The 18653-nt window shown below is 41.1% G+C and overlaps 1 protein-coding gene across 1 annotated transcript; it reads right to left on the bottom strand.

Moving 5' to 3' along the window:
* Positions 1-664: 664 nt before the first annotated feature.
* Positions 665-16447, bottom strand: LOC126236870 (uncharacterized). The gene is made up of 2 exons (XM_049946489.1): positions 16300-16447; positions 665-1737 (listed from the first exon to the last, which is right to left on the bottom strand). The coding sequence occupies exon 2, from the start codon at positions 1726-1728 to the stop codon at positions 943-945; it is 786 nt and encodes a 261-aa protein (XP_049802446.1). The 5' UTR covers positions 1729-1737; positions 16300-16447; the 3' UTR covers positions 665-942.
* Positions 16448-18653: the final 2206 nt, after the last annotated feature.

The following is an 18653-nucleotide window of genomic DNA, read 5'->3' on the forward strand; positions in this document are numbered from 1 at the left end:
GATGGGACGTTGATAACCTTCCTCTCTTCGTGCATTCTCCACTATATATATATATATGTATGTGTGTGTGTGTGTGTGTGTGTGTGTGTGTGTGTGTGTGTGTGTGTGTGTGTGTGTGTGTGTGTGTGTGTGTGTGCGCGCGTGCGCGTGCGCGTGCGCGCGAGAGAAAACTAAACCACATGGTACCACGTTGTTTAGCTGACGTAACGGGTATTTTAACAGATTTACCTACAGACCGCAAACAGCGAGAAATTGAAGAGGCATTCACTTTGAAAAATAAAATATATTAAACTAGGTTTCGATTGTCTTTGCAGCAGTTCTCTTCAGGACGACTTATTTCCCACTAACGTGCGTGGTCTTGAAATGTCGCTACTCGCCTTACCATGTAGCTGTACCTCTTGTAGCCTCCAGTGACTAACTTCGTCTATGTTGCATTTGTCTCTTTTGAAGAATGTAACAAGGAGTCGACTTGACTGCACCCAACAATCTTATCTACGAAAATAATACTAATTTCTTCGATACGGCAATACATACACTGGAGTAGGCTAATATCAGAGTACTAATTGGAGATGTGAAATTAATGAACAAACTCTGCGAAGATAGTAAATATACATGAGGAGGAAGATTTAGTTAGGTTTTCGTGCATAAACAGTGAAAGTTATAAGTCTCTCAGTCCGATTTATTATGACTTACAACAAATTTAGAAAGGAAAAAATCGGGTGTCACATTTTACATTTAAAAGTTACGAAGAAATTACTTCTCCGTCATATTTCACAGAAACTTCGTATTTCTTCGTCTGACTTGAGCACTTAAGTCTAATTTTACGTCCATGCGTAGTCATCTCCATTTTCACAATCTGACAGACACACGAGTAATACTTCAGAGGAATGAAAACTTGTCTATTTGACTATTTTACATTCCTCGTTGATTCGTCAAACGACATTAAATAAGACCATGTTCGTCGTCGCAGCGCAGCTTCTGAAAAACTTCTTGAATGCTCCTGCTAAGACTAGCCTCCGCTTTGGGCAGGCCCTCTTCCAATTTCTTGGTGACTGACGACATAATTTGTGAATAAAACATGTTCAGCATCCCCATTCCTGTAGCTTGCATTTTAATCTCTCCGGGTATGCTGATCTTCACGTCCAGTAGAACGAGACTGCACGTTTCACCACCGACGTCCATTGAGACCCTGACCGTTACTGAACTGTTGAAAACTTCCCCACTAATATGACCTTTGGCTGAGAAAGGGCCAGCCTTGAGATCGTACTTATCATAACCGAACTCCATTTTTTGCAGTCCCGCGCCGAATTCCATTACTACATTGTTACTATAACGGGATATGCTTACGTTTCCGACCCGCCGTAGGGAGGATAGATCCCTCAGCCAGCCTTCTGTGGCATCAAAGCGGACTGTAAAACCAATGGGGCCGACACCCTTGAACTTTGTCTTGTGGACATCTGGTATCTTGACTTGCTGCTTTCCTCGTTTTATAGTCTGACTTCTGAAGACGCGGAGAACAAAATCGGCGACCGGCTGAACGAAGTCCTGTTGACAGGTGTCAAGCCTCGGACCCATCTGTTCTCTCGCATAGGGGCTGACATCGCCGATCAACGGGTGCACACCGGACACGCGGCCAGATTGATCAGTTGCAGTCACGACAGCTTGTTGCGTTGTGCACATTTGGCAGGCAATGAAGAGTAGTGTGAGAAAGCTCAGAAGTCTCTTCATTTTCGCCACCTGAAACAGAACAAAATACTAGTGACTAACGAGATAAAAATCAAATAATGGATTACAATGGAAGCCTGTTAGCTTAACGTCCTCTGAATATAAATTTCATTAAAATTGGACGTATATTAAATACCAAATATTTGCTAAATATTTGGTCATGATATTGTTTAAGGTGAAAAAAAAACAAGTTTATTACCCTGAAAACTTCGGCTTCATAATAACGGAGCACTCTCAGTTTGACGACTAAATTGACGATTGTTTTGTTCAAGGATCAACACAGACATTGACTGTATACAGTTTATTACGGTGGTCTTAGTCGGATTTGCAGACACGTTATTTGAATTACGTTACTTTTGATTGTACTTTGCTCAGACCATAACTCACTCCGTGGTTTTACAGAGAACAATCTAAACTGCTGCTTCTTTCAGGCGCGCATTGCACCATCCAGTCTAGAGAAGTTGAGCCACCTCACTTGAGACGGGGAGCAAGAACAAAGGGAAAGGAAAGCATGACACAGATGTTGAGGTAACAATTTTACGTGCGTAAACTCGGTCCACAGACCCTGGCAGGCCCATCGGACCGACCGACCACCGTGCCATCCACCGTAAATGGCGGCATTGGAGGCAGTATGGAGGGGCGTAGAATTAGCACACCGCCCTCGCAGCCCTTGTTAATTTTCGTGACCTGACAGTTTAAAACTGTTGCACAAAATGTCTGAAAAAACCTATTTATTTCACGTTGATTCTGCGTTAAATACCAACTACACTGACTCTTAGCAAGCCATTAACACATTATCAAGCCACAGACTAATTTCTATGCGAGTAGCGTGCTCTGCATAGAAACGAGAAACTTCTAATTTAATAGTGCATCTAAAATAAATTGTTCTGATTCAGTTTATATGGAATTTCCATGTCTCTTTACACGGCACATCATGCTATCCCCATCGCTCTATGGACTTCTCGGTACGTGTAAAGTGTGCATTATGTGAATTTTCGCTACGCGGCCGAAGACAGCCACAGATAAAGAAATGACTGCAGCGAGTTAGCTAAGCACTGTCTGGGACGAGCGACGCTTGCTCCATGGGATGGCATTAGAGAGATTTTCTTCTGATTATTTCTAGTAAAAGGAAAAGTTTTAATCTATGAAATTTCGTCCGATATGGCAACAGCATCCACTCATGACGTTAAACGGTACTGAAATTGTGAAGTGTGGAAATACTGAAAATTTATAATTTTCTACATGAATCAAGCTGCATTCAGTGAATTCCTCGATAATGATTGAGTCCTATTTCACATACCAGGAACTTTCTCGATGTAGGATACAGGGAAGCGTGGAATCTGATGCGTTGGTCGAGTCATGCATCGCTGTCCTTGATATTCGCGTAAACTTTTAAAAATCGGAACGGCATGTTAATGTACAACATAGAATACCCGATCATCCAGTACACAGCTTCGTCACAGCTCATTAGACTCCCTGGTTCTTCAACCAGAATGAACATTCGACAGAGTCATTCGCCGATAAATGATTTGAGCGAAGTTTTTCAGGTTTTTGGGAAATATGAATTGTTCGTACTTGTTGGATTACAAGAGCTAATGACAACCACATTTGACGTTCCAGAAAGATTAAACACGAGATGAACGATGAAGACAATTCCTTTCTACAAAAATAAATCTACTGACAGTCAGCAAACATTGTAAATTCAATTTAATCTGCTACACCTGTAGTAGACTATAAACATGGATGCCAAAAAGACCAGCAACCTTTAGATTTATTTATTTATTTTTGAGTCATTGTTCTGACTGGTTTGATGCGGCCCAGCACGAATTCCTCTCCTGTTTCAAACTCGTCAGTAACCTACGTCCTCTATTTGCTGGATGTATTCCAATCTGTCTTCCTTTACAGTTTTTACCCTCTACAGCTCCCTCTAGTACCGTGGGAGTCGTTCTCCGATGTCTTAACATACTTCCTGTCATCCTGTCCCTGCACTGCCAGTGTTTTCCACATATTTCTATCTTCTATTCTGGGCAGAACCACCTCATTCCTTACCTTACCAGTCCACCAAATTTTCAACATTCGTCTGTAGCACCACATCTCAAGTGCTTCGTTTCTTTTCTGTTCCGCTTTTCCCACAGTTCACGTTTCACTACCGTAAAATGATGTCCTCCAAACGCACATTCTCAGAAATTCTTTCCTCAAATTAAGACCTTTGTTTGACACTAGTAGACTTCTCTTGGCAAGGACTGCTCTTTTTGCCAGTGCTAGCCTGCTTTTGATGTTGTCCTTGCTCCGTCCATTACTGGTTATTTTGCTGCCCAGGTAGCAGAATTCCTTGACTTCACCTACTTTTTTTTAAATTAACCAGCATTCAATTATGCAGGTATGTTTAAACGTTCTGGTTACATATAGTATAACAATAGCGCTGTAGTCATTAAAATGTTGCTAGACGCAGGCCACCTCCTTGACAGCTCTTCTTGGGCTCAGATGAACTTTTATTTAGGAAGTTATCTTATTTACTGCAAAAATGTTCTTAAAGCAAATATTTTTTGTTTCATGAAATCTGTAAATGGTCAGTATGCTGCCATATTTAAAGATCAGTTGCGTTAACATTCAGCAAAATGTCATTCCACATCATTACAAAACAAAGTGACCAATGGAACGCCCAACTAACAGCAATTGTGAGGTCATGAGCAGTTTGGTTCAGTTGTTGCTCTGAGATTGTAAATTTAATACATTCGCTCTTTAATAGGTAATTTTTCTTTGACAGTGAATAAAAATAGTGAATAAAGACATAAAAACAGTAACCTTAACTGATGATCGAGCAAACGAACGCGATTCATCCGCGTAACGTATGTCTATAAGATGACCCTGCATGAAGTACTGAAAATCTGTCCAGATGGTAGTAGGCAGTGCTCGCGTTGTGTAAGTTATGCAGTGTTACAAACCATTTTCAAAGTTACACATTTATAAAATGGGATCTTTAACCAAAACTTGGACAAGAAACAAATGAAGGAAAATGGATATTATGTTTTTACTGTCAAACAATTTGTTACCTGCTGGTAGTCTAAACGCAACGCGCTAGTTTGCGAGACAGGAAGATGTGCCAGACGAAGATGGAATCAGAGTGGCGGACCAGCGATTGGCTGGTACATCGGCCACCCTTACAGTCTGCTTTAGTCGGTTTCCCAAGCACGTAGAAGTAAATGCTTGGCTGGACCCTATTTGGCACCTCCATGTATGGTACACGGAAAGTTACAACACGACCTCTTACACACAAAGCTAACGCTTTTACGGCTTCCCTCCTACAAACCATCGGCACACGAACCCTGTATTCGAACGTCAACATTGAGCGTGCCTAGTTTCTGAATTCATAACTGGAAAAAAAGAATGTTGGGGCATGTTTCCGAAAATTTAGAATAGTATCAGGCATGACATTTTGAACGTCCGTTTTAGCGTATACCCATGTGATGGAGGAACGCCATCTACGTCAGAGAATATGAAAACATATTGGCCTTCAATAGACGCTCGTATTTGATGGGTTTGGTATTATAAGTTACTTCATAGAATTATATGCAATGTCGAAGCACCAGTAAATTGATCTCTCGAAAACCCTTCGTTTATTGGTACGATTTGTTGTCATAAAATAACGGGAAACTTATGATTAATTTACGGATTGTAACCTGTATGTTATGAAAGTACGCCATTTCAATGCAAAGGCACATTGAAAACCCATCAAAAACATTTTTCTTGGTACGATTAGTCACAATTGTCACTGCGATTTTAGCCTTCCGAAGATAGTAACATGCATGTTAAGGTCACGCGTTATGGAAGTTCATTGTAGCCTAAGGAAGAGAGATGCACAGTTACAAACTGACGTGCGGTGTTTCACAGGTTCGTGTCTTAATACACCCAAAGTTTTTATTCACTTTTACGCTTTGATGGGTTGGTGTTTGGTTTGTGGGGCGCTCAACGCGCGGTTATCAGCGCCCGTACAAATTCCCAACCTTTCCTCAGTCCAAACTCGCACTTTCATGAACAATGATGAAATAATGACAAACAAACACCTAGTCATCTCGACGCAGGTGAAAATCTCTGATCCCGCCGGGAATCGAGTCCGGGACCCCGTGCTCGGGAAGCTAGAACGCGACCTCGAGACCACGAGCTACGGACTTGATGGGCTGAGACCTATTTCATTTAAAAGTATATTTTATAATATTTGATGTTATGTAAAGATAACTGCACTCGCTCTGTAAGATAAAGTCCACACGCAGACGGCTGGAGTGTCCACTGCTTGTCTTCAAGATCGCCAAACCTTACCTTCAGCAGACAGGTGGTCTGAGCTCTCCCCAGTTGAGAAAGTTTGGAGAATTATGGGCAGGAACCTCCAATAGCCAACTCGGGATTTCAACAATTAACGCACAAGTTGGACAATGTGGCACGACGTCATTCAGGAGGACATTTTTACCCTTAATGATTGAGGCATCATGCATCTAATAAATCTCTGTGTTGCAGGGAACTATGTCGTCCTGGACTTCAGCGAGGAAATGTTAAGTTTCCATTGCTACAAATATGTCAGCTAAATGCCACTGCTGCTATAATCTACCCTGCAAAAACGAAGTTATAAAATGTGAGCTGTGCCACATCGACAATAGATTTGTTGTAGCATTTCTTGTTGTGTTACCAACTGCAGAGGACTGGATGTGGCCCAGCGCGTAAATACTTAGGTGTAAACTCCGTACAGAAACCGAAATTATTGGAGATGTGTTGCTTTGCAGTAAAGAGACAACTGCGTAGATACCTAAGACATGTGTATTTGAACGTCTCGTGTATTTGGTCAGTGACAATTTTCCAACTGTATCCTAGGGTCTAAAAATGTTGGTCAAAAAAGAATAGAGTCGTAAGGTGTCCCTGTGGTCTTTCAAACTAATGGTCGATAACTAAATGCTTCACGTTCCAGTAACAAGATCTCTTGCCATAGCGAAGCTTTAATACAGGTATGGACCGTCGAACTTTTCAAAGACGATCAAGTAACAAATGTGTTTACGAAGTGTCATACAAATGGTTCAAATGTGTCTAAGCACTATGGGACTTAACATCCGAGGTCATCAGTTCCACAGAACTTAGAACTACTTAAACCTAACCAACCTAAGGACATCACACACATCCATGCCCGAGGCAAGATTCGAACCTGCGACCGTAGCAGGCGCGCGGTTCCGGTCTGAAGCGCCTAGAACCGCTCGGTCACATGGGCCGGGTGCCTGGTACAGTTGAGTATGTTACCGACTAGTGAAACATGCAATTATTGCCTGCATTCGTGGCTGATAATCAGCTGGTTCTTTTGTGAAGTACGTATTTTTAACCCTTAATGTCTAATGAGCATATCAGTTAGGCGGGACAGTGATTTACGTGCGCTCCATGCTGTTTCTGTCATTCAGCCACCCTAGAGAATCTTTTTAAAGTTTCAGTTCGTGCTGCTTAGAAGTAGAACTATCATTAAAACTGATATTGCGCACATTGAAACATTCAGGTTCCAGACTTTGTAAAAACCACCAGAAGAACGAACGGCAAAATCTTACAGACGTAATGTTGAATATGTCTTATCAGTACACCCCTTCTTTTAGTCGAGCCAAAAGTTTTGTTCTTCTGCAGTATTCGATTCAGTACCTTCATTGGTTTTCCGCTATAAGCAGCTAATCTTTAGCATTCTTTTGTATCAACATTCCAAAAGCTTCTCTTCTTCCCTGTACTGTTTATTGAGCGTATTTTACTTTTGTCAATTTACCGCGGAAATCTTTTTTCCGAGGTTTCGGGTGAGACACTGGACTCAGCAGGCTGCCGTAAGTACGAGTAGTTCGATGTTCCAAAGTTATTGTGTTGTGGAGAGTACCTTCTTATAACGTCACTGCCCTTCGTATAATGTTAGATTCATCACTCACAAAATTCCTTTAAAAGTCTATATGGGATTTCTGCACCATAGATCTACCACGAACGTACGTTTCCAGCAACAGAAATTTGAGCAAGACGAGGGTCCCCTGCTGGCGTGTGTTGCCGAGCAGTTCTAGGCGCTTCAGTCTGGAACCACGCGACCGCTACGGTCGCAGGTTCGAATCCTGCCTCGGGCATGGATGTGTGTGATGTCCTTAGGTTAGTTAGGTTTAAGTAGTTCTAAGTTCTAGGGGACTGATGACCTCATATGTTAAGTCCCATAGTGCTCAGAACCATTTGAACCATTTTTGATGGTCCTCTGACACGCAACTTTAAATAACAGGAAGCCGCTGTATCAGGAGTCAATGAGATACTGCTTGTTTGTCTGAGAACACCGTTCAGTCGCAGCAGGAGAAGACCACTAGAGGAGAAAGATAAACACTTCAAATGGTTTCTGTAATTCACAACGACGTATTAAGACTGTCGCACGAAGCAGCTGTGGTGAGAGTAGTACATTTTACGCTTACGCTCCCCAGAATATGTATCGCTGTGCTGAGCCGTTATGTTTGCTGTCTGTAACTTAACTAATTGATTAGCCATGATTTCGCTTTCAGGTCCCATTTCTGTTATCTATTAGGATACTTTGCAATTCCATAGGTCGTTTGAAGGCGACAAAGCAGTCAGAAATGCAGACCACGCTCTTTACAACGCATGAATATACCTTCTACATCTACATGGGTACTCTGCAAATCACATTCAAGTGCCTGGCAGAGGGCTCATCGAACTACCTTCACAATTCTCTATTATTCCAATCTCGTATAGCGCGCGGACATAGTGAACACATCGTTCCGTACGAGCTCTGATTTCCCTTATTTTATCGTGATGATCGTTCCTCCCTATGTAGGCCAGTGTCAACAGAATATTTTCGCATTCGGAGGAGAAATTTGGTGATTGGAATTTCGTGAGAAGATTCCGTCGCAACGTAAAACGCCTTTCTTTTAATGATGTCCAGCCCAAATCCTGTATCATTTCTGTGACACTCTCTCCCATATTTCGCGATAATACAAATCGTGCTGCCTTTCTTTGAACTTTTTCGGTGTACTTGTGAAGGCATTGCTAATTACGCATACAAAATTTTTTTTCCTGATTTTCTTTGGATTTCTGTTCTTTTTCTTTTGTTCATATGGGCATTTCTAATTGTGATTATGTAACATTCTACTGTGGTTTTTAAATGTAAAGATGTAATTGTGATTATTTCGTTTGCCAATGGATAAATATGTTTCTTGCTTTGTACCTGTGGTAAAGTTTCTAAAGTTCTCTTTTGGAATATTATTAATTGTGAAAAATGCAGTCAATAACATTTATAAAGGTTTATGTAATTTACGATAACGATATAACATCTATAGACAGGGGACAGCGATAAATGGCTCTGGGCACTATGGGACTTAACATCTATGGTCATCAGTCCCCTAGAACTTAGAACTACTTAAACCTAACCTAAGGACATCACACAACACCCAGCCATCACGAGGCAGAGAAAATCCCTGACCCCGCCGGGAATCGAACCCGGGAACCCGGGCGTGGGAAGCGAAGGGACAGCGATAGTGATATCGAGAGTTGAAAGGTTGTTGCGTAGTAAAGGGGATGGTGGATGGCGTGTCTGAAGCGTGCGCGGGAAAAATAGTACTGTGTTCCATGAAAAGCATACGTAATTGTATGGACAGTGATACCGAACTATCAGATTAATTCTCTTTACCACTGCGGTATGTAATGCCATCGCCAGCGAACTTTAAGAGCAAATAAACCGGACTGTGGAAGTGCCGCTAACATTACTTTGTTGTGGCCGACACGAACTGTGCCTTTATTTGAATTAACTTTGCTGGTATTGGTTTTGGGTGGTGGAACTGTTGTATATCACATTCTATCAAGCCATGAAAGTGAAGACTAACTATGCAATATAAATGGCTTTCAGTGACGTTGTCTAAGTTTGAAATGCGAGAACAGAGTGGACATTGTTTACGGTGTGCTTCACATACATGAACAATTCTATGAACTGTGTATTTGTGGCTAAGACTATATGAATGTGACGAACCGTGTAATTATGGACGATAGCGTCACGGACAGTGCATAAAGTGTAAAAACGAGCGATGTCTACGTCATGTACTTTGAAAGAGAGGACATGTTAACAACGTTCGTATACTGGCATCTTGTGGTTTGTCAATCAGCACGGGGTTAATGATACAGCTGTGCCGGAACTTTATTTGCGTTTCGCCGGAGAAGATTAACCAGCGGAACTCTCTGTATCCTGCTCTCATCATCGTAACCCGCCGACATCGTGCTGCCTAACGCAACGCTTCGTATGCAACAAAAAGTTAAGGGATTTCGCTGAACGCTATCGCCTGACCTAGAAACTTACTTTCTCTATTAAAAGTATAAGAATTACGGACTTTAAATTCTTTGTTTAGTTTGTTTGCTTTCTGCTAACGAAAATAAAATTACAATCAGTGAATTAAAAGTTGCCTGGTAGTCATGGTTGAAACACCAGTAAATATAAACTTCTTCCTCTCATTAGGACTAATTCTCCTTGCATGTCAAAATTGTTATTTTATGTAGTTTTATGTATTATGAGACTAGATATATGACTAATAAAAGTATTTTGTCGCGAAATATGGCTTCGCGCGAAAATTACGGCGACTGCCATAATTGCTTGCGTTCTGACCAATGATGTAAATGCTGCTATTCCCGTATTGGAGCTTTTTCTGACGTGAGCGGGAATTATAAATGTCAGCTGTCAAATCACGTAGTGACTGTTTACCCAGTAATAAAAGTTTTTTGATATTGTATTGCTACGAGTCTTAGTATTAAGAGACACTGGTTATACTCTAAAGTGAGTAGATGTATGGTGAAACCCCCACAGCGTTCATGAGATTGTTAACAGTATTGTGTGATTCACGAAATTTTGTCACTTTTTCTAATTCCTTTGAAGTTTCAGTGAATATATACACAATTTTGTCGGTTCAGGTTAATTTCAGAGCAGTTTCTGGTGAATATTAGAGTTTTCAGTTCATAAACAAAGTGGGATCGTGACCAATTGAGAAGTATAACAAAGAGTGTTGTTTTCCAACTAGAATTTTGGATGACTTCACAGTTCAGATATTGATAATTATTTTTCCTGTGGGTTGAGGTCATCACATACTCCGTCAGTCCTATCTGGTAAGGATCCCACACCGAGCAGCAGTATTCTAAAAGAGGATGGACAAGCGCAGTGTAGGCAGTCTCCTTAGTAGGTCTGTTACATTTTATAGTGTCCTGCCAATAAAACGCAGTCTTTGGTTGGCCTTCCCCACAACATTTTGCATGTGTTCCAATTTAAGTTGTTCGTAATTGTAATACCTAGGTATTTAGTTGAATTTACGGCTTTTAGATTAGGCTGATTTATCGTGTAACCGAAGTTTAACGAGTTCCTTTTAGCACTCATGTGGATGACCTCACTTTTCGTTATTTAGGGTCAACTGCCACTTTTCGCACCATTCAGATATATTTTCTAAATCTTTTTGCAGTTTGTATTGACCTTCTGATGACTGTTAGTCGATAAACGACAGCGTCATCTGAAAACAACCGAAGACGGCTGCTCAGATTGTCTCCAAAATCGTTTATATAGATAAGGAACAGCAAATGGCCTATAATAACACTACCTTGGTGAACGCCAGAAAGCACTTCTGTTTTTCTCGATGACTTTCCGTCAGTTACTACGAACAGTGACCCCTCTGACAGGAAATTACGAATCCAGTCACATAACAGACGATATTGCATAAGCACGCAATTTCACTACGCGCCGCTTGTGTGGTACAGTGTCAAAAGCCTTCCGGGAATCCTGAAATACGTAATCGATCTGAAATCCCTTCTCAATAGCACTGAACACTTCATGTGAATAAAGAGCTAGTTGTGTTTCACAGGAACGATGTTTTCTAAACCCATGCTGACTGTGTCAATAGACCGTTTCCTTCGAGGTAATTCATAATGTTTGAACACAATATATGTTCTAAAATCCTGCTGCATATCGACGTTAACGGTATGGGCCTGTAATTTATTGGATTACTCCTGCCTTTCTTGACTGAGTGTGACCCGTGCAACTTTCCAGTCTTTGGGTGCGGATCTTTCGTCGAGCGAGCGCTTGTACATGATTGTTAAGTATGGACCTAATGTATCAGCATACTCCGAAAGGAACCTAATTGGTGTACAGTCTGGACCAGAAGACTTGCATTTATTACGTGATTTAAGTTGCTTCACTACTCCGTGGATGTTTACTTCTACGTTACTCATGTTGGCAGCTGTTCTCGATTCGAATTCTGGAGTATTTACTTAGTCTTCTTTTGTGAAGGCATTTCGGAAGGCTGTTTAGTGATTCTGATTTGGCAGCACTCTTCGATAGTATCTCCCTTGCTACCGCGCAGAGAAGGCATTGATTGTTTCTTGCCGCTAACATACTTCACATACGACCAAAATCTATTTTCTGCCAGATTTCGAGACAGTTTCGTTGGGGAAACTGTTATAGGCATCTCACATTGAAGTCCGCGCTTAACTTCGAGCTCCCGTAAAAGATCGCCAATCTTGGGGATTTTGCGACTCAAAACGCTAGCAACGTATTTAGCATGTACTATTGTCTGCTTCTTGCTATCTTCATCGTTCTAAATAGCCACCGGAAAGTAGGTAGCTCTGGTGGACTCAAATACACGTTAATTATTTCTCATACCAAAACTACTCTTATTTGATTCCACAAGAAAGCATTGTTAATGTGTTGTCAGATTGACTAACAACGTTACCAACACGTGCTTAGCAGTAGAATCCCTATGATGTCACTCGTGCGCGACGGATGTTTATCTACATTTGTAGAAGTAATGTTCCGTGAGAACTCTAGAATTTTCCCTTAAGTATTATGGTATATTGAGGAGAGCACAGAAATTTTTCCTTGAGCCATGTATTTCATAATTTCTTTGATATTCCCTTCCAGAACTATCAGAGCTTGGCGGAAAAGAAAAGATCTTTCATAGTATTAACGTTTTTTAGCTGCCTCATGTTTTTTCAATGTTTCTACATATAAAATTATGTATCTGATTTATTTAACCTGTGAAATACAGTACATTTTGACCAGTCTCCACATTCCTCACGATCTGCTTCATCGTACACCTCTGCTTTTGTTTATACGTATCATCTTACTCTGCCTTGTCTTGTAAACAATTTCAACAATGCGTAACGAAGAACACTAACATGGTCACCCGCAATGTCACTGGTAATTAGAATAATGGAAGGCAGACAGTACATGCAACTGTATGTGACAGCAGTAGGCTTATATAGCTAATGAATGTGTCAAATTGAACATACTTCATTCAGAAATATTGCAGGTATCTGCAGTAATGACTCCTGTGAGATAGGGAGCTAAGAATATCAATTAATGCAATTCGATTTCCTTTTATTTAATTACATTTCATCGAGATGTGCGATACCATAAGCTGGCAATACAACTCGACAATGATCAGCTTCTGCGTTATTTTACAGAATAATTACGATATGTCCGCAGATTGCAAAATAGCACAAATTCTCATCACGTAAAAACGCTTACAGCAAAACTGTTCACTTATACACTCAAAAGAATGAAATAATTTGATGCTATTGAGTTTGAGATACGTTCGCCCATTAATAACCGTCGTAGCTGAGTGTACGGACTTAGTAAAAACTAATTCGAGCCGGGCGCAATCTCACCGTCAGAGCTTCGGCACACCGAGTTGGTGAAGTAATTTACGAAATTTTAACAGCCGCGTTTGTTGGTCAAGTACTCAAACTTGCGGTCGAGGATGTGGTTGCGGGAAACGTTCCCTTATCTTTGCTGGTCTGTAGCTGTAGACGTTCGGTTTAGCTGCGTTTTCACACACTACAAATAGCTGTGGAAGTATGGCTGATTCATTTAAAACATTGTTTTAAGTGTTGCTATGGCATACCCGTATGCTACTGTGTGTTCTACTCCGCTATTACTGTTCACATGGAAGAAGCCGCTCGATATTCCAGTGTTCGTCACCGTGGGAGTCATATCACCATAAATTTTACGATATTATTAGCTTCGACAGTATGCTACTGCAGACACTTTTTCTTAGTCATTTATTATGTAATCTGTACAGGCGGTGAGTAAGACCTGTTAAATGCTTTTTGGATGTTATGACTGAATCAATTAACTGTTTAGACGAAATAATCTATTAGACAACCCGTTTTAAATGTATCAAGATAGTAGGTTATCAGTTTCGTAATAAATATTTCGTCTGAGCAGTGTACTATACAATCATGAGAAAATAGTTATTAGACCACAAGGCATTTCATTCGGGTGGAAAGCTACGCAATTAGATATCTGGTTTTAGGAAGGATTATAGACGTTTTCCCCTCACTACTGGGAGTGTTGCTATGTAATTTTTCCTCCTGAAGATGACGTGAACCACTGAATTGTCTAATGGTACAATAAATGACTGATGCAGAGAACTTTTGTTTTTAAGTATCACTAGTGCACCTCATGATGCCCGTTCTTGATGTAGGAATTAATTGCTCTAACATTTAGCACAGTTTTGCATCTTTAATGAAGCTTAAAGCCCATGATTGTCTAGAGATTTGAATCCTACGTTAACTCAGCAATGTAACAAAACATTCCAACAATATTCCACAAGACTGATAAAACATTTTGAAATCAGCTACTTTCGGGAATCAACTGATTTCCTATAAATGAACTAAAACATAAAACTAGCTTATACTGCAACAGTACTGAATGATCGCCCTGTCAGTACACTTTCTCCATTGGTGCGCCTGAGTGTCTCATGACTTGTTTCTCGAGTAGGCTGTCGTCAAATATTACTGCACTTTAACGTTCTATCCATATGAAAATCTCCTCGGGTTGACAGCAGATTCATTGCGTCGCTCTGTGGCAGCGTTTCAGCAAGTCTTACTTTCCATCTTCAGGCGAAGTGTCGGGTTCACGTCTCGTTCGGATCTTCTATCCATATAATGAATGACTCATTATTCCTACACCAGCCCAAAGCCACGGCTAGAATAAATGTACAGATCGCCTTCTTCCGGTAATACTTTCCACGTTGTTGTACCTCTTGCTAAGTCATCAATACCTAGCGCGAATTTTACCACTCGTTTCTTTAGGGTAACTCGAAATTGTGGCTGTTACTAACAATTCAGTAAGAGACTGCTTCTTAATGATCTCACGAAATGTCTGCGTAATTTATAGAAATTAGTGACGTAATTGGTTGTTGTAAAGAGTAGGTTCTCCTTAGAATCGGCTAGCAAAAAAGTATGAGGAATACAATAGTGAGTAGCAGGATGATAGGACTTGGTTTGAGACAGCAGGGAAAAATCTCCACGGAGCTAGACAGCCGTAGAGAGCACAAATTTTAGGGGTGGACAGATATTTGAATTTATCCGACAAATAATTGAGTGCGTTGAGTTATTACTTCCCGAGATACAAAGGTTGGAACAGGAGAGGAAATTTTTGCGGTCCGTATCAGTCAAAACGGCAGTAAAGATAAATTTAAATCTAAATGCTCTTAGAGAATATCGAGGAACATAGAATTCCCTTAATTTTCGATGGGTTGCTTGCACGACAGTAATGAAATGGATCCAACGAATTAATGGGTCAAAGTTAATTTGCATCTGAACGTGGTTGCACACTGACCAATTACAAACGAATTAACAGAAAGTATTGTTTTGTAACAGCTGTAATACTTTTGCAGTAAAACAAGTGCGTCAGTAAACATTTCTCTGGTGTACGTAAAGAGTTGCTCGAAACAAAATTTCTAATTTGCAAATTTCACTTCACACAGCTAATAGCACTGCATTTCTCAGATTTTGTTGGTAGCATAATTTATCCCTTTCCTGAGCAGTACATCTCCAGAACTGTGAATCCCCCTCTCCACTCCCAGTATGGTGAACGTTAAATGAAGTATCAGAAAATAATGCCTTTGCGATAACAAACGAAACGGACACACTGCAGAAAAATAAACACGCGTACACTCTTAGGAGATCATACAGGTGTTCTGCGGTACATATCCTGACGGACCCACTACGAGAAGAGCTGCTCAGAAATGGAAATTTCAAGAATTTCAGTCTACTTACAGCTTCGCAAAATGAAACTTTGATGACCTTCGAATCCCATTATTATTTTCCACCACCAGCAGCAGCTTAAAAGCTACTAACAACTTTATCTAAGGAGACAGCATCACAGTTTTCCCACTCACGTTCCCGTCGTAAATTTTCCCCAAACATGAAAACATCTATACTAGTTTCATTCGCTGAACGGTAATTTCTCAATCAAGTAGCAGAAAGAGTCCTAAACTGGCAATTATAAAATTAAAAGAAGAAGAGTAAGTAGACTGACTCAAGAGAAAAATCATCAAACCGCGCACGCGCACGCTTACGCACACGCCAAAACTTGCCAAATAAAATCACAACAACAGTTTAATTAACGTAGAAAGTGAAAAGATGTAGTTCACTATTTCACTAGCGCAATACGAAGCAAATTGAATAGCAGCAATAGATTTTAGTCGCCTTAGTTCAAGAATAACTGAAAACTTAAGTACGCTTTTAAATATCAGTGAAAATACGTACGAGTATTTTGTAACTTCGAAGACTGCTATAGATGTTGGCAGCTACCAGAGTACAACCGCAGTGAGACGCGAGACCGAACTAACTGGCGCGCTAGCTTGTGCGCTTCGTCAACGCTAGCAGCTTAACACATCACACGTCATGTGCCGGAGAGGAACGCCTTATTATACAGCCGTGGCGCAGCGGTCCCATTTGAAGGCCAAGGCCGCGTGCTCTCGCGTCTCACTTAAACGCCTCACAAACGCACCGACCGACCCCCAAATTGGACGTGTGTAGGCGTTTTGACCGACCGACAGAAGAACTATCCTTGTCAGGATGTCGAGCGAGTTGGACGACTTGACAGCCGACATCGCCCCCCCCCCCCCCCAACAAATTGTCACCGCTTGTAGCGCTATTGTACCAACCGCCCGACAGAAGTCCGTCTTTTGTCACTATGCACGTAATTAATGCTGTTATAATGTACATGACTGGGTGAAAGCGGACGAAACTTCAACGACAGGGTTTCTGGGAAAATTTAAAGACTGCGGATGTCACACACAGAGAATACAAATCCTTCGAACTCCTGTATGTATTCAGGTTTTACTTCCGATGCTTAGCGGAAATGAAATCTAGAACCGAAATATCGACATTCAACGGACGTTAATTCAAAAATGGTTCAAATGGCTCTGAGCACTATGGGACTTAACTGCAGTGGTCATCAGTCCCCTAGAACTTAGAACTACTTAAACCTAACTAACCTAAGGACATCACACACATCCAAGCCCGAGGCAGGATTCGAACCTGCGACCGTAGCGGTCGCGCGGTTCCAGACTGTAGCGCCTAGAACCGCTCGGCCACTCAGGCCGGCGGACGTTAATTCATGAAACATTTGCTTCGTTACTACGAGTGTTAAGAAATTCTATCCTATATCCAAGCTCTCTCCTATGAAAAGCAAAGTGTGGCATTCCTTTTTTTTTTTCACTCCTAACAGTTTCTAAATGCTGTTGTATTTCTTAGATGACATGTGCCACCTTTCTTCTTTAAATCTTAAATTTCTTAAACTTACACGTCACCTTTTATGCTACACACATAAATTAATTAATAATGTTTACATGAACGTATCTTGTTTTATTTACTTCGCTTTATCAAAAAAATGTTCAAATGTGTGTGACATATTATGGGACTTAACTGCTAAGGTCATCAGTCCCTAAGCTTACACACTACTTAACCTACATTATCCTAAGGACAAACACACACACCCACGACCGAGGGACTCGAACCTCCGCCGGGACCAGCCGCACAGTCCATGACTGCAGCGCCTAAGACCGCTCGGCTAATTCCGCGCGGCACTTCGCTTTATGATGATGTATTTGTTCAGTGAGCTATAAATCACACTGCAGGTTTCGCGAATCATTTTTGTTAATAATTCTGGAGATACAACAACACTGAAAATGAGGTCCTCTTAGTTCGTTTCATGTTCCACTAATAATTTTGCATGATAAAACGCAGTGTTATGGAACAAGTAATTTTGCATTCAGATCGTAAATTAATTTGTAAATACAAACCTTTGCCAGTGGCTGGAAAACGTAATGGAGCTAACAGCCTCTCCTCGCAACTTACAGCCGCCCACATGATTGTATTTTTTTTTTCGTTGAGAATTATTTGATAATGTCAAGCAGCTCCGAAATGTACGATCCATCCATTCTTCGATGATTACGAAAATAATTGGCTCTCAGCTACGTAAGTAACAGAACGTGGGTAAATTTCTTTCCTTGATTTATCCACTTCTTTGCCTGCAAAATTCTCTAGGTCTTTTACGGTTTTGTTACCTCCAAAAGAGCCAAGGCAAACCTCAATTTTTTGTTCCAGGGGAAAGACAAGCGGAATCTCGTAGAACATATATCCAATGACCTAATATAAGCAAATCATAACATCAGGACGCCAAGTGCAGTTGATTGGGACATGAGTAGGCTGTCACAACATTGGTTGGTCGGTCGGTCGGTCGATAAACTGGTGCTTGTGTAGGGGGCCTTCGTCCGTGTCTCAAAGGAGCGGTGTGTGTGTGTATGTGTGCGTGAGAGAGAGGAAGAGAGAGAGAGAGAGAGAGAGAGTGAGTTGATAACTAGCACCCGCGTAGGCCTACTTCCTAGATATTGCCATCCAGGAGAAAACTGCTCTTGTCATGTCAAAAGTCATCTTCACCTTGCTTCGCGTCCCTTTCCGTATTACTTTATTTCCACGTAAGACAGTTGTGCTGTGAGGAATCGTATTAAGGCCACTACACAGGCGTCAATTTCTCGACCGACCGTTTTCGTGGCAGCCGACCCATGTCCCGACCGACTGTACTCAACGATTACAGCGCCACCATGTTTTTGTGA

The sequence above is a fragment of the Schistocerca nitens genome, chromosome 2, assembly GCF_023898315.1.
Source record: "Schistocerca nitens isolate TAMUIC-IGC-003100 chromosome 2, iqSchNite1.1, whole genome shotgun sequence".
Taxonomy (NCBI): domain Eukaryota; kingdom Metazoa; phylum Arthropoda; class Insecta; order Orthoptera; family Acrididae; genus Schistocerca; species Schistocerca nitens.